Source organism: Calonectris borealis, chromosome 9, assembly GCF_964195595.1.
Source record: "Calonectris borealis chromosome 9, bCalBor7.hap1.2, whole genome shotgun sequence".
Classification (NCBI taxonomy): domain Eukaryota; kingdom Metazoa; phylum Chordata; class Aves; order Procellariiformes; family Procellariidae; genus Calonectris; species Calonectris borealis.
In genome coordinates this window covers 11,992,224-12,012,104 of record NC_134320.1, presented here as the reverse complement: position 1 = coordinate 12,012,104, position 19,881 = coordinate 11,992,224, and the positions used below count along the sequence as shown (strand labels likewise).

Here is a 19,881-nt window from a genome sequence, read left to right as displayed (position 1 = left end):
TTTTATTTCATAATAGGAGATGTGTGAATTGAATTCACTGAAAGCCATGTAATCAAGTTACTCTAGCTTTAACAAGTTACCACGTGTCAGCTGAGCATCTGTGTGAGCTCCTAGCCCATGGCATATGTGCAGTCATTTGACTTAACCCTCTTTCACTCCGGACTAAATTAAATCACATTGCTTTGCACATGCCGCAGTTGGAGTGTTCACGCAGCCCTGCTGCTCAGCCGACATGCAGTAACGTGTGTGTGTGTGTGTGTGTGACTATTGAGTTACTTTTGTGCAAGTCAGCCTTGCTGGTGGGGGAATTTGGTGACAACTGCTCCAGTTAATGGGGTTTTCATTTTTATGTGTGCAATTTGCCTAGAAGGGCCCAATTGTAGGCAGTATTGAGTATTGTGCTGAACAGTGAACATTTCCCTGGGGTTCTGGGCATAAGAGCTAACCTTGCAGAAAATGGCCTTTTGATAAACAATAGCAGCAGCAGAAGTGTGAACAGCATAAAAAGTTCAATGAAGTGTTAATTTCAATGACTTTTTAAAAAGATGGCCTTATAAGACATAAAGTTAAGCATTCATCTGAAATCCAAACCATTCTGAAGAATGCTGTTAGGCATAAGAAAGAGTATCTTTATAAATATGATAAAAATCAATATCCTGCCCTGGCCTTCATGATCAAGTTACGTGTACCTCATCTCACATATAAGTAGATGTAAACATTAGACTATTTACTTTTTTAATACATTGTATTATGTTTTAAGCTAGCATCAAAATAATTTTTATTCTTTAGAATAATCTTTAATTAATCAGTAAATTATTCAAAATTAATTTTTATTCACTGCTACTTCTAGCAAGTAACAGTGGGAAATTATTTTTCTAGTCTATCTTTGGAGGGTCACCTGCTTTAATTTGTAATGCTTGACAAAATACCTTTTATTTGTTTGTTTATTTTTAAGATTTTTCTTTCTTCAAATATGACTTTTGTGACCAATTCACAGTCAAGATATTTACATTCACTTGATCACTTGGTTGTTTGCACCATGAGATCTTGGACAGACTGCTTAACCTGACCTGTAAAATAAGGTTTAATTAATGCACAATTTAAAGGAAAATGTGAGGCACATTTCAATAATGCTTGTAGAATGCTTTGAGATCTTCAGCTAGTAGTGTAACATACTGTACAGTGTATTTAAAAGTAGGGTAGCTGCTCATAAGTCTTGAAGTTGAACCAGTCACTATAGATAAATCCTAGCTAACCTTGCCGTCGAATCTACTGCAGCTCCCCATTATCATGGTCCCAGCTATGTCATTTGTATTCCACCACACTTAACTGCTTTTGCGAAGTGTCGTATCAGAGATTCTATATGGTGGTCTATATTTGTACTCAAAATAGTTCACTGCCAGCTTGGTAGCATTGTGGAGATGCTGATAAAGAAGCACATAATGGGGAAATTGTGATACAGGAAATCTATTAGAAGATTAGTCTTGTCACCCTTTGCTGGGCTTTCACCATTATTTTGGACAGTAAGCAGAGTCCTTGAAGCCATGACAGAAGGTCACACTCTAAGCTACTGTCACATCTCCTTAATAAGCTGTATGCAAGTGGTTTCATAAGTGTAAGTGTACTCTTGCTAGCTGACTATTTCATAACCCTAACATGGGTTTTGGTCCCGTCAAACTATTAAGTTGGGTAATTGTTTAGTAACAGTGAAATTCAGAAATTGCCATTTGCTATAGAGGAAATGTAATGGAACATGTGTTTGGGGATTTTTGTATGCTAAGTGAATCCAACTGGTTTGCTCAGTTCCTAAATATACTTTAACTGTCAGTCCTGCAAAACTGAGCTCCAGCTTGAAAGCCAAGTTGTGTGCTATTTCTTCCCAAAGTTTCAGTATTAATTTTCTGACACCGAAATTTTGCTTTCTGTTATACCTGTGTAACCCTATCGTTGTCAATCTGTCTCTGATAGCATTGCAGAAACGTTACTGAGAATATAACTTGACCAGCAGCACATTTATCTTTATCACTGTAATGGTGATTATGTCTGAGAAGAAAGTATATGTTTGATTTTCAGAGCCCAGGATGAATTTTCAATGTTGGTAGTGAAGGAAGAAAGCATATCTATTTTTAAACTGACTATGATGTCAATTTGGAGAAGAAAAAAAATGCAATGAGAAGTTTTAAAGTCACTTATCAACACAAAAAAGTCTTTAAATTGCTGTTTCGTGTGAGTTTTTGAAAAATAAAGTATTTGAAACAGTTTGTGAACTGATTCTCACTAAAATCTCTATATACTTTCAAAAGCAGTATCTGACCAAGGCTTTTGTGACAAAGCACAGTAAGCATGCTGATCTATATAGAATTTGGGAGAGTTGTACCACTTATAAATAGTGCTATTTGTGGGCAAAATAGCAGTTTTGTTATTGCAGCTGTATTTTTGTATCCCCAGATGCTATGTTGCCTAGCAGTATCATTAGAGAATGATCTCAGATGTTCTGTACAAGTATCCTATGGTACTGATGTCACAGAAGTACTGCATCAAAGATTGCGAATGTCACTGACTACCTGTTTCTCACTTCTTGTTTTCTGCTTATGTATGATAATCATCCTCGGGCAAACTAGGAAAGGATTTCTGACCCATTTTTTCAAATTCAGTAGAACAGTATTAGTGTCAGGGTGCTGAGGGTACTGATAGGCCTTAATGACCCTGACCATTAGGGTCATGGCAAAGGTGATAAATGATTGTCTATTTGTAAATCAAAAGCATGCTTCTACTGTTTCAACATGTAAAGGTAAATTTTTACAATCACGTATATCATGAGAACATCTTGTTATGCTTTTTCAGTTGTTAGGTCTCTAAAATGAGTTGAACATGACTTCCATGAATGAGTGGAAGGATTGAGCTCTCTTAGATTTGCTAGATGAATAATCACTATTTGAGATTGTGATATACAATGCCATTAGAGAGGGAAATTGGTGTGTACAGTTAAACTGAATTTACTACTTTATGCTTAGATCCAAAAAAGCACTTAAGCACATAAGGTGGTGATTAGTATAGACCCCTGTAGTGGTCTTCATAGTCTTGAATGTTAGCTATACCATATGATACATGGACACTGTGAGTGTTATGGACATGAAATAATCTTTGGACATAAAAAATTTTAGGAGAAAGGACTAGAATTCAAGTTTTTTCTTTTTCTGGTGAGTACTGTAATCAAAATTTAGTTATCTTTTTCTTCCTAGTTTCCCTTCTTTAAATTATTCTTATGTCTGCAAAGTTCAGTGGCCACAAAAGAAAAGGTTGAGCATTTTGACCACTCCTGTTTAGCTTGCTGGATAACATTTTCTCCTTTGATGTGAGATGTGGTCAAACAGAAAATTCCCCTTGGATATTTTACACTTTAGGTTAATTCTATAACTTTCCATTATCTATGGATGAACTAGGAGACATATTTATGTAGCTTCTATCCTGGACCACTAAGGCTTATAAACTATGGTTCAATATGCTCTGATAGCAGCCATATTGTTCCTGGAAGCTGAAATCAGGTCTGGAACTATTATAGCTTCATTATGTTACTACGTGACATCAACTGAAGATGGGTGCAGGCACACCCAATACTACTGCTTTGCTCCTGAAGGACTGATACTATCTGTTTTTCTTCCATTTGTATATATCCCAGTTTCCCATTTTCCAAATAATGAATAGCTGACTGTACTGTACACCAGGAACGGGGTGAAGAAATGACATCACTTTATTCTGGGGCCCTTTTTTGTTTTCCTACCCATTTTGACTTACCAATGCCCTTAGTGCTGGGGCTATATGCTGTGTAGAGAAGCTGTAGGCACTTAGTGTCTTTGAGAACTCCACTGCTTTGCAAAATGTTAAGTTGGCTACTGACCCCAAAAACTTTTGGTGTGGGAGTGTTGAGAGAGAAAAAGAGAACAGATGGAAACTGGTAGACATCCCACTGCTGTCTCATTTCCTTGGGAAACCAGACTAAAAATAAGTTGAAAATTTGGGGACTGATGCTTCATTGTGAGTGAGTGCCCAAACCCCTTGACAGTCATTCTCTCTCATCCAAGAAACCTTTAGGTAGACTAAAAGACCTATACTTTTGTGAATTGGAACTTCAATGTAGGGAACTATTACTGTATTTCTGCTGTAAAATGATCTGTTGTTTCAACCGTAGATGAATATATGTTGGAATACATATATTCACTGTGTGGAACACAGAGAAATACACTTGAGTCAACTGCAATAGGCAAGAGCGTTTCTGTGTGTAATAGCATTGAGTGCATACCAAGAGTTAGTGACGATTTGTAGTTCAGTCTTATGACTTCCACTAGCATAACATGCAATAGGATAATGTTCTGACTTGGTGAGCTCCTAGCTTCAGTCTTCCTTATTTTGGCAGTCTGCTATGGACCAGCTTGCTGACCTCAGTCTGCTGTGCATAGAAGGAAGGTATTGTTCAGAAATGGGGCTTGCAAAGGAAGCAAATCAGTTTGTGTAGTCTAGGAAATCTACAATCAATTAATGTTTGAGTAGTGGTAATCTGAATGGCATGATATGATCTTGCTGAAAGCATCTGGACACAATGATGACACGTCATCTTTTATTTTGACTTTATTCCTTATTTTTCAGTCTTAACTTTCTTGATGTGGGAGAAACAGGAGCACAAGTACTTTGTGCTCCTAGGCACAAGTAGGTGAAGCTACCAGCGTGGAATGAGCTGTAGAGTATTTTACCATGCGTACTGCTAATGAAATCATGCACGCATTTCTCAGGCTATCAAATGTGTGCGCACAAAATGCCTTGAAAATGCCTCTTCTGCAATCTAAATGACTACTCATATCATATTATGATTTATTAGGCTTTAAAATTGTTTCTGTAATATTACTGTAAATAGCTCAACCCTGAATTCTTCAACTTAAAATGCTCTGATGTCGTCATGTTTTAACTAGCTTTAGAAAACCAGCAAGGTTAAACTGAACAAAATTACCTTTTGATATAAACAGCTGTAGATTAAGGGAGCTGTAAACAAGCTTCTGAAATTATTCTCTTACCTAGAAGTTAAAAATAGAACTTAAAACTCACTGTAGTTCAGTTGCTGTTATGGGAATTGGAGAAGGAATTAATTGAAGTGCTATGACCTGAGTTAAGCAGAGAGTCATATTTAGATGATCAGACAAGCTTCTAGCCTTAAAACCTACAGATCTGAGAAAGTTGTATGCAACTTCTATAGAGTGAAAATAAATAGCCGTGTTTTTATTTTTCTAGTCTTTGGAAATTAGATGAGATAATTAGAAATTACAGGAAAATATATGGCATTCCAGTGAGGAGAATAATTTTTTTCAGTGGTTTGCCTAAGGGCTTTTGGTACCAAAATAGTAACAAGATTGAAAGTACAAAGAAGTTTGATTTAATATTCCTTTAGGGAACTGTCCTGAAGAATATGTAACAATCTGCTTTAGACAAGCAAATGTGAACTTAAAGACATTTTCTAAATACCACATTCTTCCAAGCATTCACATATAATTGCATGACTGCCAGTGACAATCGCATTCAATTGTTAAAGGAAATAATTCTGGCTGCATCTTTGAACAGATGGGTAAAAATGGGGTGTGTATTAAGGCCAGAATAAATTGGCTTGCTTTGAAGAGGTCAGCAGATTACAATAATCTCCACTAGCCAAAACAGACCATTAGACATTTGGAACTATATCCAATACATTTTTTTTTTTTTAAAATCTGATCTTTTAGAATATTTAGCTAACTTGTAGAGGCTATACTTAAGCCGATGACATCTGTATTGGACATGAGATTTTCTTGCTTTGAAGAAATGGTTTAGGGATCATTGTTTCTAGCATAAACAACTAATTGTTCAAAGGACGCAGCATTTTAAAAAGTGAAATCTAACAATGAAGAACAAAGAATGGAAGTCTTCCATATGATTTTCTATGGAATTTTTAGAATTAGTCATGCTTGACACTTTCACATGCAGAATCTAAGTAATGTTTAGCAGCTGTTCTGGAAAAAGAATTCCCTTGAAGTTCAGTGTGTTTCATGAAACTTTGGTTTATTACTGTTCATTATACATATTATCTTGTACTAATTTCTTTTTTACTTGACTAAACATTGTGCTATCTCCAGTCTGTAATGCAAGAAGCTAGACTGCGTCTTTGAAATTCCTTTGAGGTTTAGGCTGTAAATGGATTGTAGAATAACAGAAGAAACTTTCTGTGTCATACACTTCCTGCATCCATTTACAGTCATTCTTTTTAAAATTAAGGATATTTAGATTTAAAAAAGCATCCATTTTTAATTAAATTCTCTCTCTATTAATTTCTAAAGAAAAATATAATCCTGCAATGGTTCTATGTCTCTAACTTTCCATACTGATACTACAAACAGTCTTAGACCCTTAGGAGTCTACCTACATTAAGGATAGTGAAGTCAAATTTAAGTTGGACAATTTATGGAAGGATCTTTGGTTTTTTTTTTATGCATATATTCAGCATACAGTGTATACACTATACCAAACCCATGCTTTTTATGTCACTGCACATTTATTCTGTCACAAGCTCCCAGAACAAAACAGCTAACTCATGCCACACATGGAAGTGCTGTAACCCAGGTGTTTATTCACTGTGGTGGAACAATGCTGTTTGAGTACAAGTGAAGTATAGCAGCAGGATATATGTATTTTGACATGAATTCTGACTTGACTGTGTATGTCATGGGCTGCATATGTGCCTCATTTTATCTTTCCTGCTGTCCTTTATTTTATTTTCCAGCTATATCTGTTAGAAGTATGGGTGATAGGGATGTTGTTACGCTCCAGTGTGCTTTAATAGCTTCCAACCAACTATTTTTTTAATTCCATGCAATTACAGGTGCTAGCCAGAGATTCATGAATTTTCATCTTCCTTGTCAAATGTTCCCATTTTCATGTTTTGTTCGTCTATACCTGGTATATCACTTTATAGAACAATCAGATCAGACATTCAATAATACTTGTATTGCAAATATACAAGGAAATGTTGTCGAGCTGTGTATGTCTTTTCTTGCAAACTTCATTAAAAATGCAGCCAAAGGGACTGTCCATCTGTTATCAGTGTAATGCATTTTATGATCTGTATGCTTTTTAGCTCTGAAGTAACTTCTAGAAATTTATTTAAACATTTTTCACCACTGAATTTGATTTTAATATTCCTTGTCATTGAAAAACTTAAGGAAATATATTTTTAACTTATCAAAAAGATAGCAGGCAAAAGCATTTGATTATTAGAGACCTAAAAAATTATAGCAGACTAGAGCTCTGGAGGTAGATCTGTTTCACCAGCCTGCCTTCCTTTTGTTAATCAATATAATGAGTGTTTGTTTCCAAACGATATTCTAATTTGTATTTACATGCATTAAATTTAAATAGGTGTGTATGAAATATGAGCAATAATGTTCTTAGTTGACAGTTTCTTTCAATTCAGTTTTATTTATTTGTCTAGCAGTAGAGCATTAATATGTATTAGCATATTTTCTCACATAGTAAGAATAATTTTTTTTTTTTTAAGGTTTTTTGAATGATTCAGTTACTAAATGCATTGTGGCCCTACGCTTGACTGTGATAGTGAAAGTCAGTACCTGCATGGCTGTGGGAAGCCATTCAGATAACTTCCAGTGTTCGGGGAAAGGAAAATGTATCACCAAACCAGATGAGGTAAGGTGAACTTATCAAGACCTTCCTGTAGTGTGGAAATTCCATGATAATATAAATGCAGGGTAAATTGTACGTAGTCCTCTGAGTGTGTGCATACCTTGCTGCTGCGTTATAGGCTTCAAAAGCTCACAGATGTTACTAAATAATAACAATGTATTTATTTGCTATTCCTAAAAATCAAGAATTTAAAAGTAAGAAAATGACTGATATGAGATGCAAAGATTCATACTCTGCCCTGGCAATAAAAACAATTATTCAAATTAGGTATAAGGTAATGCGTACTGCATATTACTGTCACTATACAAGAATATTTCTTTGTTAGATGAGGAGCATGTGGTGGGCAGTTGGGATCCCCAATCTCCAGACAAGTGTGTTCCAGTTTGTTGAGTCTTCAACCTTCTTTTGGTTTTAGGTCTGATTTAATCTAGTACTTATCTCTCCACATCTCAATAATTGCTTGCTCAGAAATCACTGATCAGTGCAATGGAATTGTCTGAGCATAATTATGAGAAGAAACAGAATGGAGTAATTTGGTAATGCTTGGAAGTTTTCCTGTATGGCTTTCTCCTTTATGTAATACTACACTGAGAGATTACAACAGCGACAGCAATTCCACTGGCCACTGTGAATTTTTTGTGCGATCTAGTAACATGAGAAAATAGAACCAAATGTGTTAAATTTGCAGTCTGTATACAGCTTCTACAAAACCAGACCGGCCTTCTGTGGATGAGATCCTGTATTCTCTGTTACCTTCTATACGTGTTGATTTTATTTCATGGATTAAAAGTCATTTACAGCACAAATATGCACAGTTAATCTTTGGTTTTATTAATATTCATTTGGGAGATAAAAGCAATAGTAACTGTTGAGTAAATATTAACAGCTGTGAGCCTGCTGTGAGCACAGAAAATTTGGCATATTTAGGGAATTCACTGTTAGTTCATCTGCTACCATTTTCCGATTTAAATTCTCAATAAGCATGTTTGATAGAAAAATGGCGTTTTGAATTGTAACAACAATAATTAAATTGCTACAGTAATCTATACATGCATGGCAGTGCTAACATCTGGAAGAATTAAGCATCTACTTTATTTCTGAAAAATGAAATTTTAAAATGCTTGAGGTAATGTGTGAACACAATTATTGCAAGATGCATTTAGAAGTAAGTGCTACTCTACCATACCAGCTGGCTGGTATCCAAATAAATTATTCATTCAGATACAGTTCCTATTTCACAGTCCAGTTTAGTTTTTCTGCTTTCCTATATTTAACATTTTTATTTTATAAATTCAGCATCTTGAATTTGATTTGTGTAAATAATACGTTCAAATTTACTGTATAGAACAGCATATAAAAATGTTGGCTTTTTCCATTTTTTGTCAAGTTGAGAGTTAAAGCCTTTGATAGTCTTATTTGCTATTTTTTCATGTTGTTTGTCCATTTTTGACTCCAATTTTTTTCTCTTATTGCATGTCATATGTCACAAAATAAAAATAAATTACTTCCGGTATCTGTGCAGAAGCATTAATGCTTTTCTGTCTTAAGAAAAATGCATATATGGCCTTTAATAATTATCCATGTTTTATAAATCTTTGAGACATGGCAAGTAAAATAAAATAATCTTTACAAAGAAAGACAAATTGGCTTCATGGCAAGAAAGAGGAGCTATTATGTCACTCAAAAAAAGAGAAATCGGTACCTGTACGTCCCCACCTGTAATCTTGACATTCAAAGTTTTATATGTTAAAACTAGAACTGTTAGTGATAAATGATCCCCTCTCATGCACATGTAGTGTGTTGCTTTCCCTGGAAAATTAATAGAAAAATTTAGGATTGTTCGTATCTTTCCACCTATTCTTTCTTTGAACCTAAGAGTAATAACAGGAAAATTTATTAAGGTAGTGTTTTTGATGTAACAGGCACTAGGCTGTAGTTGACCGACACCTGTGTGGCAGAAGCTGTGGGACATAGAAATCATGTTGAAGTCTGTTTCTGAAGAGGCGTCTATCAATTCATGGTAGTCAGAGAACTGGAATTAGCAGGATTCTCAATATCTCTTATCTTCAAATAAAATTTTAACTTCAGAAATGTAATTGCTTTTATTTTCACTGTCATAAACTGCTCCTGAATTTTCTAGAACTTGAACAAATGAGAAATGTCCCGAGTGATCCTCTCGAGTGCCATCAAACCTATGCCAGGTAGCCTGCTGGGCTGGGGTAACTCATGAAAACCTTAGGTACAGTGTTTCCAAATGTAGATAATTTATGTCCAGCTTCCTACTCCAGGGAGAATAAATATGTCATGTTGGCTGTTCGTCCATAGTGTTTTTTAAAATCTGTCAGTTTTCCTTATGCTTTAGCCTATTAGTTGCATGATAGAACTTCAGCCAGGAATCTGATTCAGGCCCAGCATAAGCAACATAGGTAAAAATAGAAGGTGCATATTTCATTAAGCAGGGTGTTTTTGCCATTGTTTAACTCAATGAGGTGAGATAGGCCCTAAAATATCTTGGTGATTTCCCTAATGATGGAGCAAACAACCGCCAAAATTACATGCTTGACATGTACCGACCGTTGTGTCCGTTTCCCACAGGACGTATCTTCTGCACTTCTTTTTGCAGAACTGAAACTTTCATTTTCTTTAGGTTTACAACATACCCTATGTGATTTGCTGTTTGTTTTTATCTGTAATTCATTCTGTTTTGCACAATCTAGTCTTGCAGAATGCAAAGCAACTTCTTAGAAGAAAGCTTATTCGTGATATTAGGCCTTTTGCGCAAAGAGCTCTGCTGGCTGTAGTCATTGCTTCCAGTGCCAAGAAGATTAATGATTGACTTTGTGTTTTTATGTACTTCATAGTTTTATTCCAAATCTATTTTAATGTAAAAGAATGTAGTAACACATCTGCTTAATGGGAAAGTTCAATGTAATTAACAATCTGCAGTGATATATAAGTGCAGTGGCATACTGTTACCTATGGAGTGCATAAAACTAAGCAAATGAATTTTGGTCTAACCTGGAAGTCTTGGCCAGTTTTTACTCATTCCTCACTGATATATAACTTAGCTTCTACTCAGCTAGATGCTTTTTATAGAGTGTGAATATGAAATGGAAGGCTTTTAATGGCAGAGTTTCTTTTTTAATTATTGTTGCTTTTAATTTTATGAAAGGAACATAAAATTCACCACTTTGAACAAAGTTCTGTGAAGTGAGGTGATGCTGAGTCAAAGTGATACCTTTTCCTTCGTTTGCATGAGCTTTGTACCCCTGCTTTTTTGCCATGCTTGTCATTCTTCCACAACGGAAGTGGGAATGTGTCAGAAGGATAATACTGGTCTTGGCATCATCACAATATAAATACCAGTTTCACATTTATATACTCAGCTTTACCCCAGAATAAGTTGTCCTCAAACCAGTTAGCTGTGAATGGAAGAGAAAAATCGTGATATTAACCCAAAGAGAGAGATTTGTTTGGTGTGAATTTCTGATTCCATGTAGGATTTTAAAGTGAACTTTGGCCATCCATTGGATTTGAGAGCCACAATTTTGCTTACATATGGGGATAAACTGATTTCTTTCACAGATTGCTCTGTTCCGTAACTTCGGCTCTCCCATGTAAAATATGGAAGAACTGACTGTGTAAATATGAAATTTTATTGCTAGAATTAGAACCCTCGAGATTTACACAAAAATAACTGGCCTCTGCCTGCACTGAGAAATAACATATTGAACTGAATACTGATGTTTTCCATGTCTTCTATATGGGCTGGAAGCTTTGGAGTAGTCCACTTGATTATATTTGTAGAAAGGCTAATTATAATAAAGCCTCATGTATACCTAAAGGAATGCTCTCCTGCATGTGGACTTAGTTTCCTAAGTACAATATACTCGTAAATACAAAATATGTAATTATCGTACAGCAATGTTTTGCTCAAATATTATAGCAACTCACTGTGAGTTGTAATAAATACTGAAAGTCTTTCTCAGCAAGAGAAAGAGTAGACATTCATTTTGTTCTGGTCATCTTAACAGCTTCTTTACTATAGTGTAAAAAAAAAAAAAAGAAAAAAGGTGAGCTTTTATGGTCTCCCTAGTCTGCAATGTTGGATCTAACGAGCATGTTATTACTTACTTAAAATAGTGGAAAAAGTACTATATTCCATCTATATTTATAATATGATACTTACAGACAATTGGATTGGGTAATAGCAAATTATTTTAAAGAATTTATTTTATCGCCATCCAAATTGATATAGGATAGATTTGCACTCCTATAATCAAGTAAAATACACAGATGAACTGCCTATTGATGGTAGATTGTTTCGGAATTCTTAGATAGTGACTTTAATACTAGCATTATGGCAGGGTGTAGCTTCTTCTTGACTTAGTTTTCCTCAAATATGCTAGTACATGTCATCTATTCAGGAAAAAAATTAATAGTATCATTTGGGAAAAGTGAAGATGACATGCCTAATAAAAATGATGACACCTAATCTTCTGTACGGAGTAACTTGTCTGCATCTCAACTGTTATCTGTCATTAGATATTTCAGTTTGAAGTGTTACAATGCTTTGCTTTTCTGCTTTCAAAACCCATTTTGTTAACTGCACTTTATGGTAAATTGATCCCTATATCATACTCTTAGAGAGATATCAGTATTATCTGAGCTTTTTTTAACTTCCTATTTCATTAATGTTGTTAAGGCAATGACTGACTGGTGCATTGTTTAAAAATACTAATACTTACATTATAATGATCAGCTTCCATTGCTTCGAAATGAGATTGTAGTGCAGACAGAGCCATGCTGCTTACGTCTGTGTGGACAGTACAGACATTCCCTTCCTCTCCGATGAATGGTTCAGGTGGTGATGTACTTTTCATCTTACTCTCAGAACTAGCGTAAAACAACCATGAACCTGAGCCTAACAAACATGGTACCTCTCTGTTCTGACAGAGTTAACTTTGATGGGATGGTGTACTTCTTGGCTCTCTTGCTTAAGAATGTCTTTAGCATCAGATAGACGTAGATAAGCCTGTTCTCATTTTCAGTGCATACGCAAGCACCAGAAACATATTTAAATGAGATCAAGACTCCGATCTCTTCAAAAAGGGTACAGAATCTAAGTACAGTGCCTATATCTTTCCCTGTGCTCTATTCATGTCCATTTTAAGAAAAAATGACATTCTTTTCATAGTATGTTATCTCACTTTGTTCATCCAGAACGGGTGAGTTATTGAGACAGGCAGCAACCTTGATTTTGTATTAAGTCTAAACTCAACACTCCACTCCAGGAATGATAACAAACACTTTAAGTCAATAACATAATTTAGTATCAGTAAGAGTTAGAACAGCTGTGAAGGATGCTGCAGGCAAAATGTTTATGTGCACTCTTTACCTGGGTCCTGATCCTATATGTGCACAATGGTGCTGCATGACTCAGATGATATGAGATGTTGAGGACAACACTAACTTTGAACCACTGATCACTGTTGTCTTTAGGACCAAAGTGATCCCTGTGCTGGTGTGTTTTCCAACAATGCTATATGGAAATGTGGAAATACTTACTGTGTATTTAGTTAATTGCTTAGTTCTTAAATAAAAGTGATTATGTTTCACTCTGTTAGCCACTTCCCTGTGTAGCTCATGTGAATTATCTTCAAAGTAAGTTACTGTGCTCTGTGATTATAATAATTTTTGACTGTGTTTTGCTTGCCTGTCTCTCCTTTCTGTTGAACTATAGCCTTGTTTGGAAACCTGTCATTGCTATGTGTGAGATATTCAGAGCTGTTTTGTGAAGAGGCTTGGGCAAATATCAGACCATGTATAGACCATAGGCACTCCAGATAAATAACATACCCATCATTTCGAGTTTTGGAGATGTATAGTATTAATCCTTGTTTAAACTCTACCAGTGTAATATTTTTAAGGAAGAATGAAATCTGGGTTTTACTGAGTAAAGTGTTTTATTTGTATGAAGATGATTATTTTCTTTTCTACTTAGGTCACAGCTGTTTATTCATATGAAGCAAACACAAGTAAAAAATAGAAGATAAAATATTAACCCCATCTCTTTGTTTCTAGTTCCATGCACGTTCTGTACTTTGCATTACGATGTTTGTGCATAGGACAGCTGCATTCCAGTCCTAATGATCTGACTTTGAAATGTATGAGAGTGAGTGATGTTGCCATCTAGTGTTTAGTGAACAAAGAAAGGAAGATATTTAATCTAAATATATACTACAGATGAGAAAGCTTTCCTTGCTTCCATTCTTTGAGACTTCCTTGGCAATCTTAGTGACCTAAAAATTTTTTAAAATCTAATCTTAATTATTTTATTGCTAACAAAAATGTGCCATGTCATGCCTACTATAGGTATTTAAGATCTTTAACAGGTGTAGTATTCTTGATCTTTTATTAAGGAGCAAGGTTTGGAGAAAGTAACAAAAGCGTTCAGAAGAAGACCTATTTTAACAGAATTGGAGGGGCATGTCACTACTGAAGTACCACTGAAGTGAGCCTCTGGGACCCCAGCCCTGCCCTTCACATAAAGGGTGCATCTTTGTAGTAGGATTTTGTTGTGGTAAATCTGCACATTACTTATTCTGACAGTTATTCCAGTCTATAAATGTAATTTCTGGAATGGAAGTAAAAAAATTATAGTGATTTAGACATTATGGATCTGATCCCAGCCTCCTCATCTAGATGAAATTCCCTGACATTATTAAAAATTTTAGCTGAAGAATTGGTGCAGGTTTAGTATTTCAAAGAGTAACTTTATGCAGTTTGTGTGTTTATGGCAGATACCGTTGTTATGAACAGGAAAACAACAAAACCATCTTTGTTCAGTAGACTATTCAATGAAAACATAATCTTTGAAAATTCTTTGTGAAGTACATATCCTGTTTGTTTTTAGGCAACTTTTTTCTGTGACTGCGAGGATGAGTATCGGGGTTCCTTGTGTGAAGAATTTGATGCTTGTCAGAGCCAGCCCTGTCAGAACAACGCAACCTGCACCGATGTAGCACAGAGACACGACGGGAACAATTTCACCTGCAGCTGCCTGGCTGGTAGGTTTTGTATTACGCTTTGAATAATGCATTTTTGTTTTAACATTCGGAGCATATCTTTTGCAGAGCAGTGAACTGTGCAACTTCAGATACTAGGAAAGAAGGAAAATACAAAAACAGCGTAAGGACAGTTTTTAAAAGGCTGTGGAAGGTTCATCACCTGTGAACAATGCCATTGAAAGCACACATCCGAACCATAACCTGATGAGTGAATTATTCATAACTAATAGAACTTTACCTACTAAGAAAAGATGACCAAAATTTAGTTTACATCAGCTTTTTCTTAATTTGCTTTTTTCTTTTCAATATAGATTTTAAGTATGCATTATAACTAACCTTTCAATAAACATGCTTTTGTAACTAGTAAACTCTTTTCTTCAGTTGTACCAATCACATGGAAGAAAATTCTCTCCACACTATGCGATTGTTGGGTTTTTCCTTAGAATCAACTTAAATTTTGAAAACTTTAAAAATGTACAAACTAATCTGAGTAATTTGTGGGTTTGATTAATGAACAAGTGTCTGAGTTCTCTGAAGTTATTTAGGAAAATTTGCTTTCAAAATTTGATCAAATGAATATAGACATCTTAATCGAAATTAAAATTAAACTAAATACAATGGTCATCTGCTGGAGGGCAAATTAAACATACATGCTGATGGAAGAACCTTACAAAATGGCTGTTATAGAAAACTCTGCTACCTGAACCTTACATTTCAAAGACAAACTCAATTATCATAATAGAACATTTACTTCAATGTGTATTTTCTGAAATTATTTAAAAATAAAAGTTGGCTAAGATTAAGATCAGTAGCAGGTAATTTATTTTGCTTCCTTACAAACATTTTACTGTACATTTCTGTAATGTATTGGCTGATAAATTATGAGATCATTTACTGGTCAATCGATATTAAAGAGAAAGGGGACTTATCTGAAGAAGGGGAAAAAAAAAAAAAAAAAAAGGAAAGAAAAAGGAAGATGCTTCCAGAACAGGCCCTACGATCTGAGGAATATGAAAGCTATATCATAAAAAGCAGATAGAGAAATGAATTATTTAGTCAGGTTTCTAGTGGTTGTGTCTAAATGGTTATTGACTGGCTTTAATGCTGGGTGAGTATTTGTGTGTAAATGTAAATGTTTATAAAAGGCACATGTAGCAATACTTCCTTTATTCTACCCCAAAGCAGGATCATGGAGCAGGTGTTCTTGTATTCCCTTAAAGATGAGAATATTCTTATTCTTTACCCTAATGCATGTCAGCACAGACTAGAGAAACTCCTAGCTGCTCTAGATATGTTTAAGTACCAGCCTGAAAAATGACTGAGCCAGAAGCAAGTGGATGCAAGTGATGCTTTCATGTGGCTGCCATGTACTACCCTCTGCACTGTTTTGTGAACGTCGCAGTTCAGAAAATCAGCAATGGCAAATTATTAAGGCCCCTTCATTCTTTCCAAAGGCCAAGATGGTTACTTTTAATTATACTTTTTCTGCACCTAGGACTTCCACATTTTCTCTCATTGCTTAAAGCCACTATAGCAAATGTGCAGCAAGAAGGGATTTATATTTGGATTTTTATATAATGACCTGGCTTTATACTGCTCTGAAAATACAATGTGACATTATTATCCATGTGTACTCTGTTCTATTTCATAAATTTGCCAAAGGATCAACTGTCACTTGACAACTGTAAATACCATTGAATAATGATTTAAATTTGAGAAGAGAAAGATCAGAGTGGAACAAACTTCAAATGTTTGAACAATCCCTACTGTTACTGTCATGTTGAATATGGTTGATTCAGAATTCTTTTGGCTTTTGACAAATAGTTTCTAATTACAAAAGAAAAAATATATTTGTTTGTGTTTTTTTCTTTTAGTGACTTAGCTATCTTGGAAAAGGTTCTATATCAAGTACTATTAGGCTAAATTTCTTTTTTCAAATTCCCTACCTCAGAAGAAATACAAGAACAATTCTAAAAAAACCTGCCCGAATTTAATGAAAACAAAATTTTTATCAGAATATAATTTTAATATAAAATATTTTTCACATACTTCAGAATTCTTGGTTTTAGTTGTGTAAAAAAGCTTTAGGGGGAATATTTATGATAATTCTGATGTGCTTATTCATAGAATCATAGAATAGTTTGGGTTGGAAGGGACCTTTAAAGGTCATCTAGTCGAATCCCCCAGCCATGGGCAGGAACATCTTCAACTAGATCAGGTTGCTCAGAGCCTCGTCCAACCTGACCTTGAATGTTTCCAGGGATGGGGCATCTAGCACCTCTCTGGGCAACCTGTTCCAGTGCCCACCCTCATTGTAAAATATTTCTTCCTTATATCTAGTCTAAATCTTCCCTCTTTTAGTTTAAAACCATTCCCCCTTGTCTGGTCGCAACAGGCCCTGCTAAAAAGTTTGTCCGCATCTTTCTTATAAGCCCCCTTTAAGTACTGAAAGGCCGCAATAAGGTCTCCCCGAAGCCTTCTCTTCTCCAGGCTCAGTAACCCCAACTCCCTCAGCCTTTCTTCATAGGAGAGGCGTTCCATCCCCCTGATCATTTTTGTGGCCCTCCTCTAGACCCGCTCTAACAGGTCCATGTCTTGTGCTGAGGGCTTCAGAGCTGGACGCAGTACTGCAGGTGGGGTCTCACCAGAGCAGAGTAGAGGGGCAGGATCACCTCCCTCGACCTGCTGGCCACGCTTCTTTTGATGCAGCCCAGGATACAGTTGGCCTTCTGGGCTGCGAGTGCACATTGCCAGCTCATGTCCAGCTTTTCATCCACCAGTACCCCCAAGTCCTTCTCGGCAGGGCTGCTCTCAATCCCTTCATCCCCCAGCCTGTATTGATACTGGGGGCTGCTCCAACCCAGGTGCAGGACCTTGCACTTGGCCTTGTTGAACCTCATGAGGTTCACAAGGGCCCACTTCTTGAGCTTGTCCAGGTCCCTCTGGATGGCATCCCGTCCCTCAGGCGCGTTGACCGCACCACTCAGCTTGGTGTTGTCTGCAAACTTGCTGAGGGTGCGCTTGATCCCACGGTCTGTGTCATTGATGAAGATATTAAACAGTACTGGTCCCAATACTGGTCCCTGTGGGACACCACTCATCACCAATCTCCATCTGGACATTGAGCCGTTGACCACTACCCTCTGGATGCGACCATCCAACCAATTCCTCACCCACCAGACAGTCCACCCATCAAATCTGTATCTCTCCAGTTTAGAGAGAAGGATGTTGTGGGGGACCGTGTCAAAGGCCTTACAGAGGTCCAGATAGACGACATCTGTAGCCCTTCCCATGTCCACTGATGGAGTCACTCCATCATAGAAGGCCACTAGATTGGTCAGGCAGGACTTGTCCTTGGTGAAGCCATGCTGGCTGTCTCGAATCACCTCCCTGTCCTCATGTGCCTTAGCATAGCTTCCAGGAAGATCTGTTCCATGATCTTCCCAGGCACAGAGGTGAGACTGACTGGCCTGTAGTTCCCTGGGTCTTCCTTTTTTCCCTTTTTAAAAATGGGAGTTATGTTTCCCCTTTTCCAGTCAGGGGGAACTTCACCAGACTGCCACGACTTCTCAAATATGATGAATAGTGGTTTAGCAACTTAATCCGCCAGCTCCCTCAGGACCCGCAGATGGATCTTATCAGGTCCCATGGACTTGTGCACCTTCAGGTTCCTTAGATGGTCTCAAACCTGATGATCTCCTACAGTCGGTGACTCTTCATTCTCCTATTCCCTGCCTTTGCCTTCTGCAGCTTGGGTGGTGAGGCTTGAGCACTTGCCGGTGAAGACTGAGGCAAAGTCATTGAGTACCTCAGCCTTCTCCCTATCCCGGGTAACCAGGTCTCCCAATTCATTCTGGAGAGGGCCCACCTTTTCCCTAGTCTTCCTTTTATCACCAACGTACCTGTAGAAGCTTTTCTTGTTGCCCTTGATGTCCCTGGCCAGATTTAATTCTATAAGGGCTTTAGCTTTCCTAACCTGATCCCTGGCCACTCGGACAATTTCTCTTCCTCCCAGGCTGCTTGTCCTTGCTTCCACCCTCTGTAGGCTTCCTTTTTGTGTTTGAGTTTGTCCAGGAGCTCCTTGTTCATCCATGCAGGCCTCCTGGCATTTTTGCGTGACTTCCTCTTTGTTGGGATGCATTGCTCCTGAGCTCAGAGGAGTTGATCCTTGAATACTAACCAGCTTTCCTGGGGCCCTCTTCGCTCTAAGGCTTTATCTCATGGTACTCCACTAAGCAGATCCCTGAAGAGGCCAAAGTCTGCTCTCCTGAAGTCCAGGGTAGTGAGCGTAAAGCCTAAGAATCTTTCCGCTAGGAAAACTTAATATTTTGAAGTTGTACAGCTAAGTTTTACAGAGTAATATAAATACACTTCCCGCTTACGTACAAGACTCCAAAGATGAGCGTTACTGCCGTTGTTACACTCAGATAAAGTTTGTGATATTTCCTGTTTCTACTGTGAAGTTACAAATTATAGTGCCTTGACAAAGCAAATATTATTTTATCTGCATAATAATATAAAATCCTAAGGGGTTTTTTGGTTACTATGATCCCAGATATCTGCATCAAGTGCTTACTTTTTTTTTTTTTTTTAAAATTTGGTCTCTCCACTTTCTTTAAAAGCTCCCTATGAATTAAAACAGGAGTCACTATTAGGGATAGGCATTTCAATTTCTTGCTTCAAAAAGTGTTAACACGATTGTAGAAAAATTGATACCATGAGATGCCAGGAAACAATGACTAAGATAATGACAATTTCTTGAACAAAATGTATTTCTCTTACATATTTTGGAAATATAATATATTTCCATTGATGTCTTTATTGTCTTTTAACTTTGGTTTTTATCCTTCCCATTTAAATACTATTTCTCTAAAATATAATTTATGCCTTGTTATTTTCATAATTGTTTCTTCTCCTTGTGTCTAGAACAATTGTTAGCTCCTATTGGGGGAAAAAAAAAATGTCAAAATTCTAAATATTTCCTTCTACAAACCCCCTCCTACTTCTCATGGTATAAAACAAAGCTTACAATAGATGGAATGAAGTTATTTGGTTTCCATACGTGAAGGCTTCCCTTCTGAATGATAGCGTGATCAAG

The 19,881-nt window shown here is 36.6% G+C and overlaps 1 protein-coding gene across 1 annotated transcript in view; it reads left to right on the top strand.

Moving 5' to 3' along the window:
• DNER (delta/notch like EGF repeat containing) overlaps positions 1 to 19,881 on the top strand; it is a 142,784-nt gene that overhangs the window by 81,836 nt on the left and 41,067 nt on the right. Inside the window, exons 5-6 of the mRNA XM_075157633.1 lie at positions 7,571 to 7,716; positions 14,630 to 14,783. Of these exons, the coding sequence (XP_075013734.1) occupies positions 7,571 to 7,716; positions 14,630 to 14,783 (300 nt within the window). The remainder of the gene's footprint in view (positions 1 to 7,570; positions 7,717 to 14,629; positions 14,784 to 19,881) is intronic.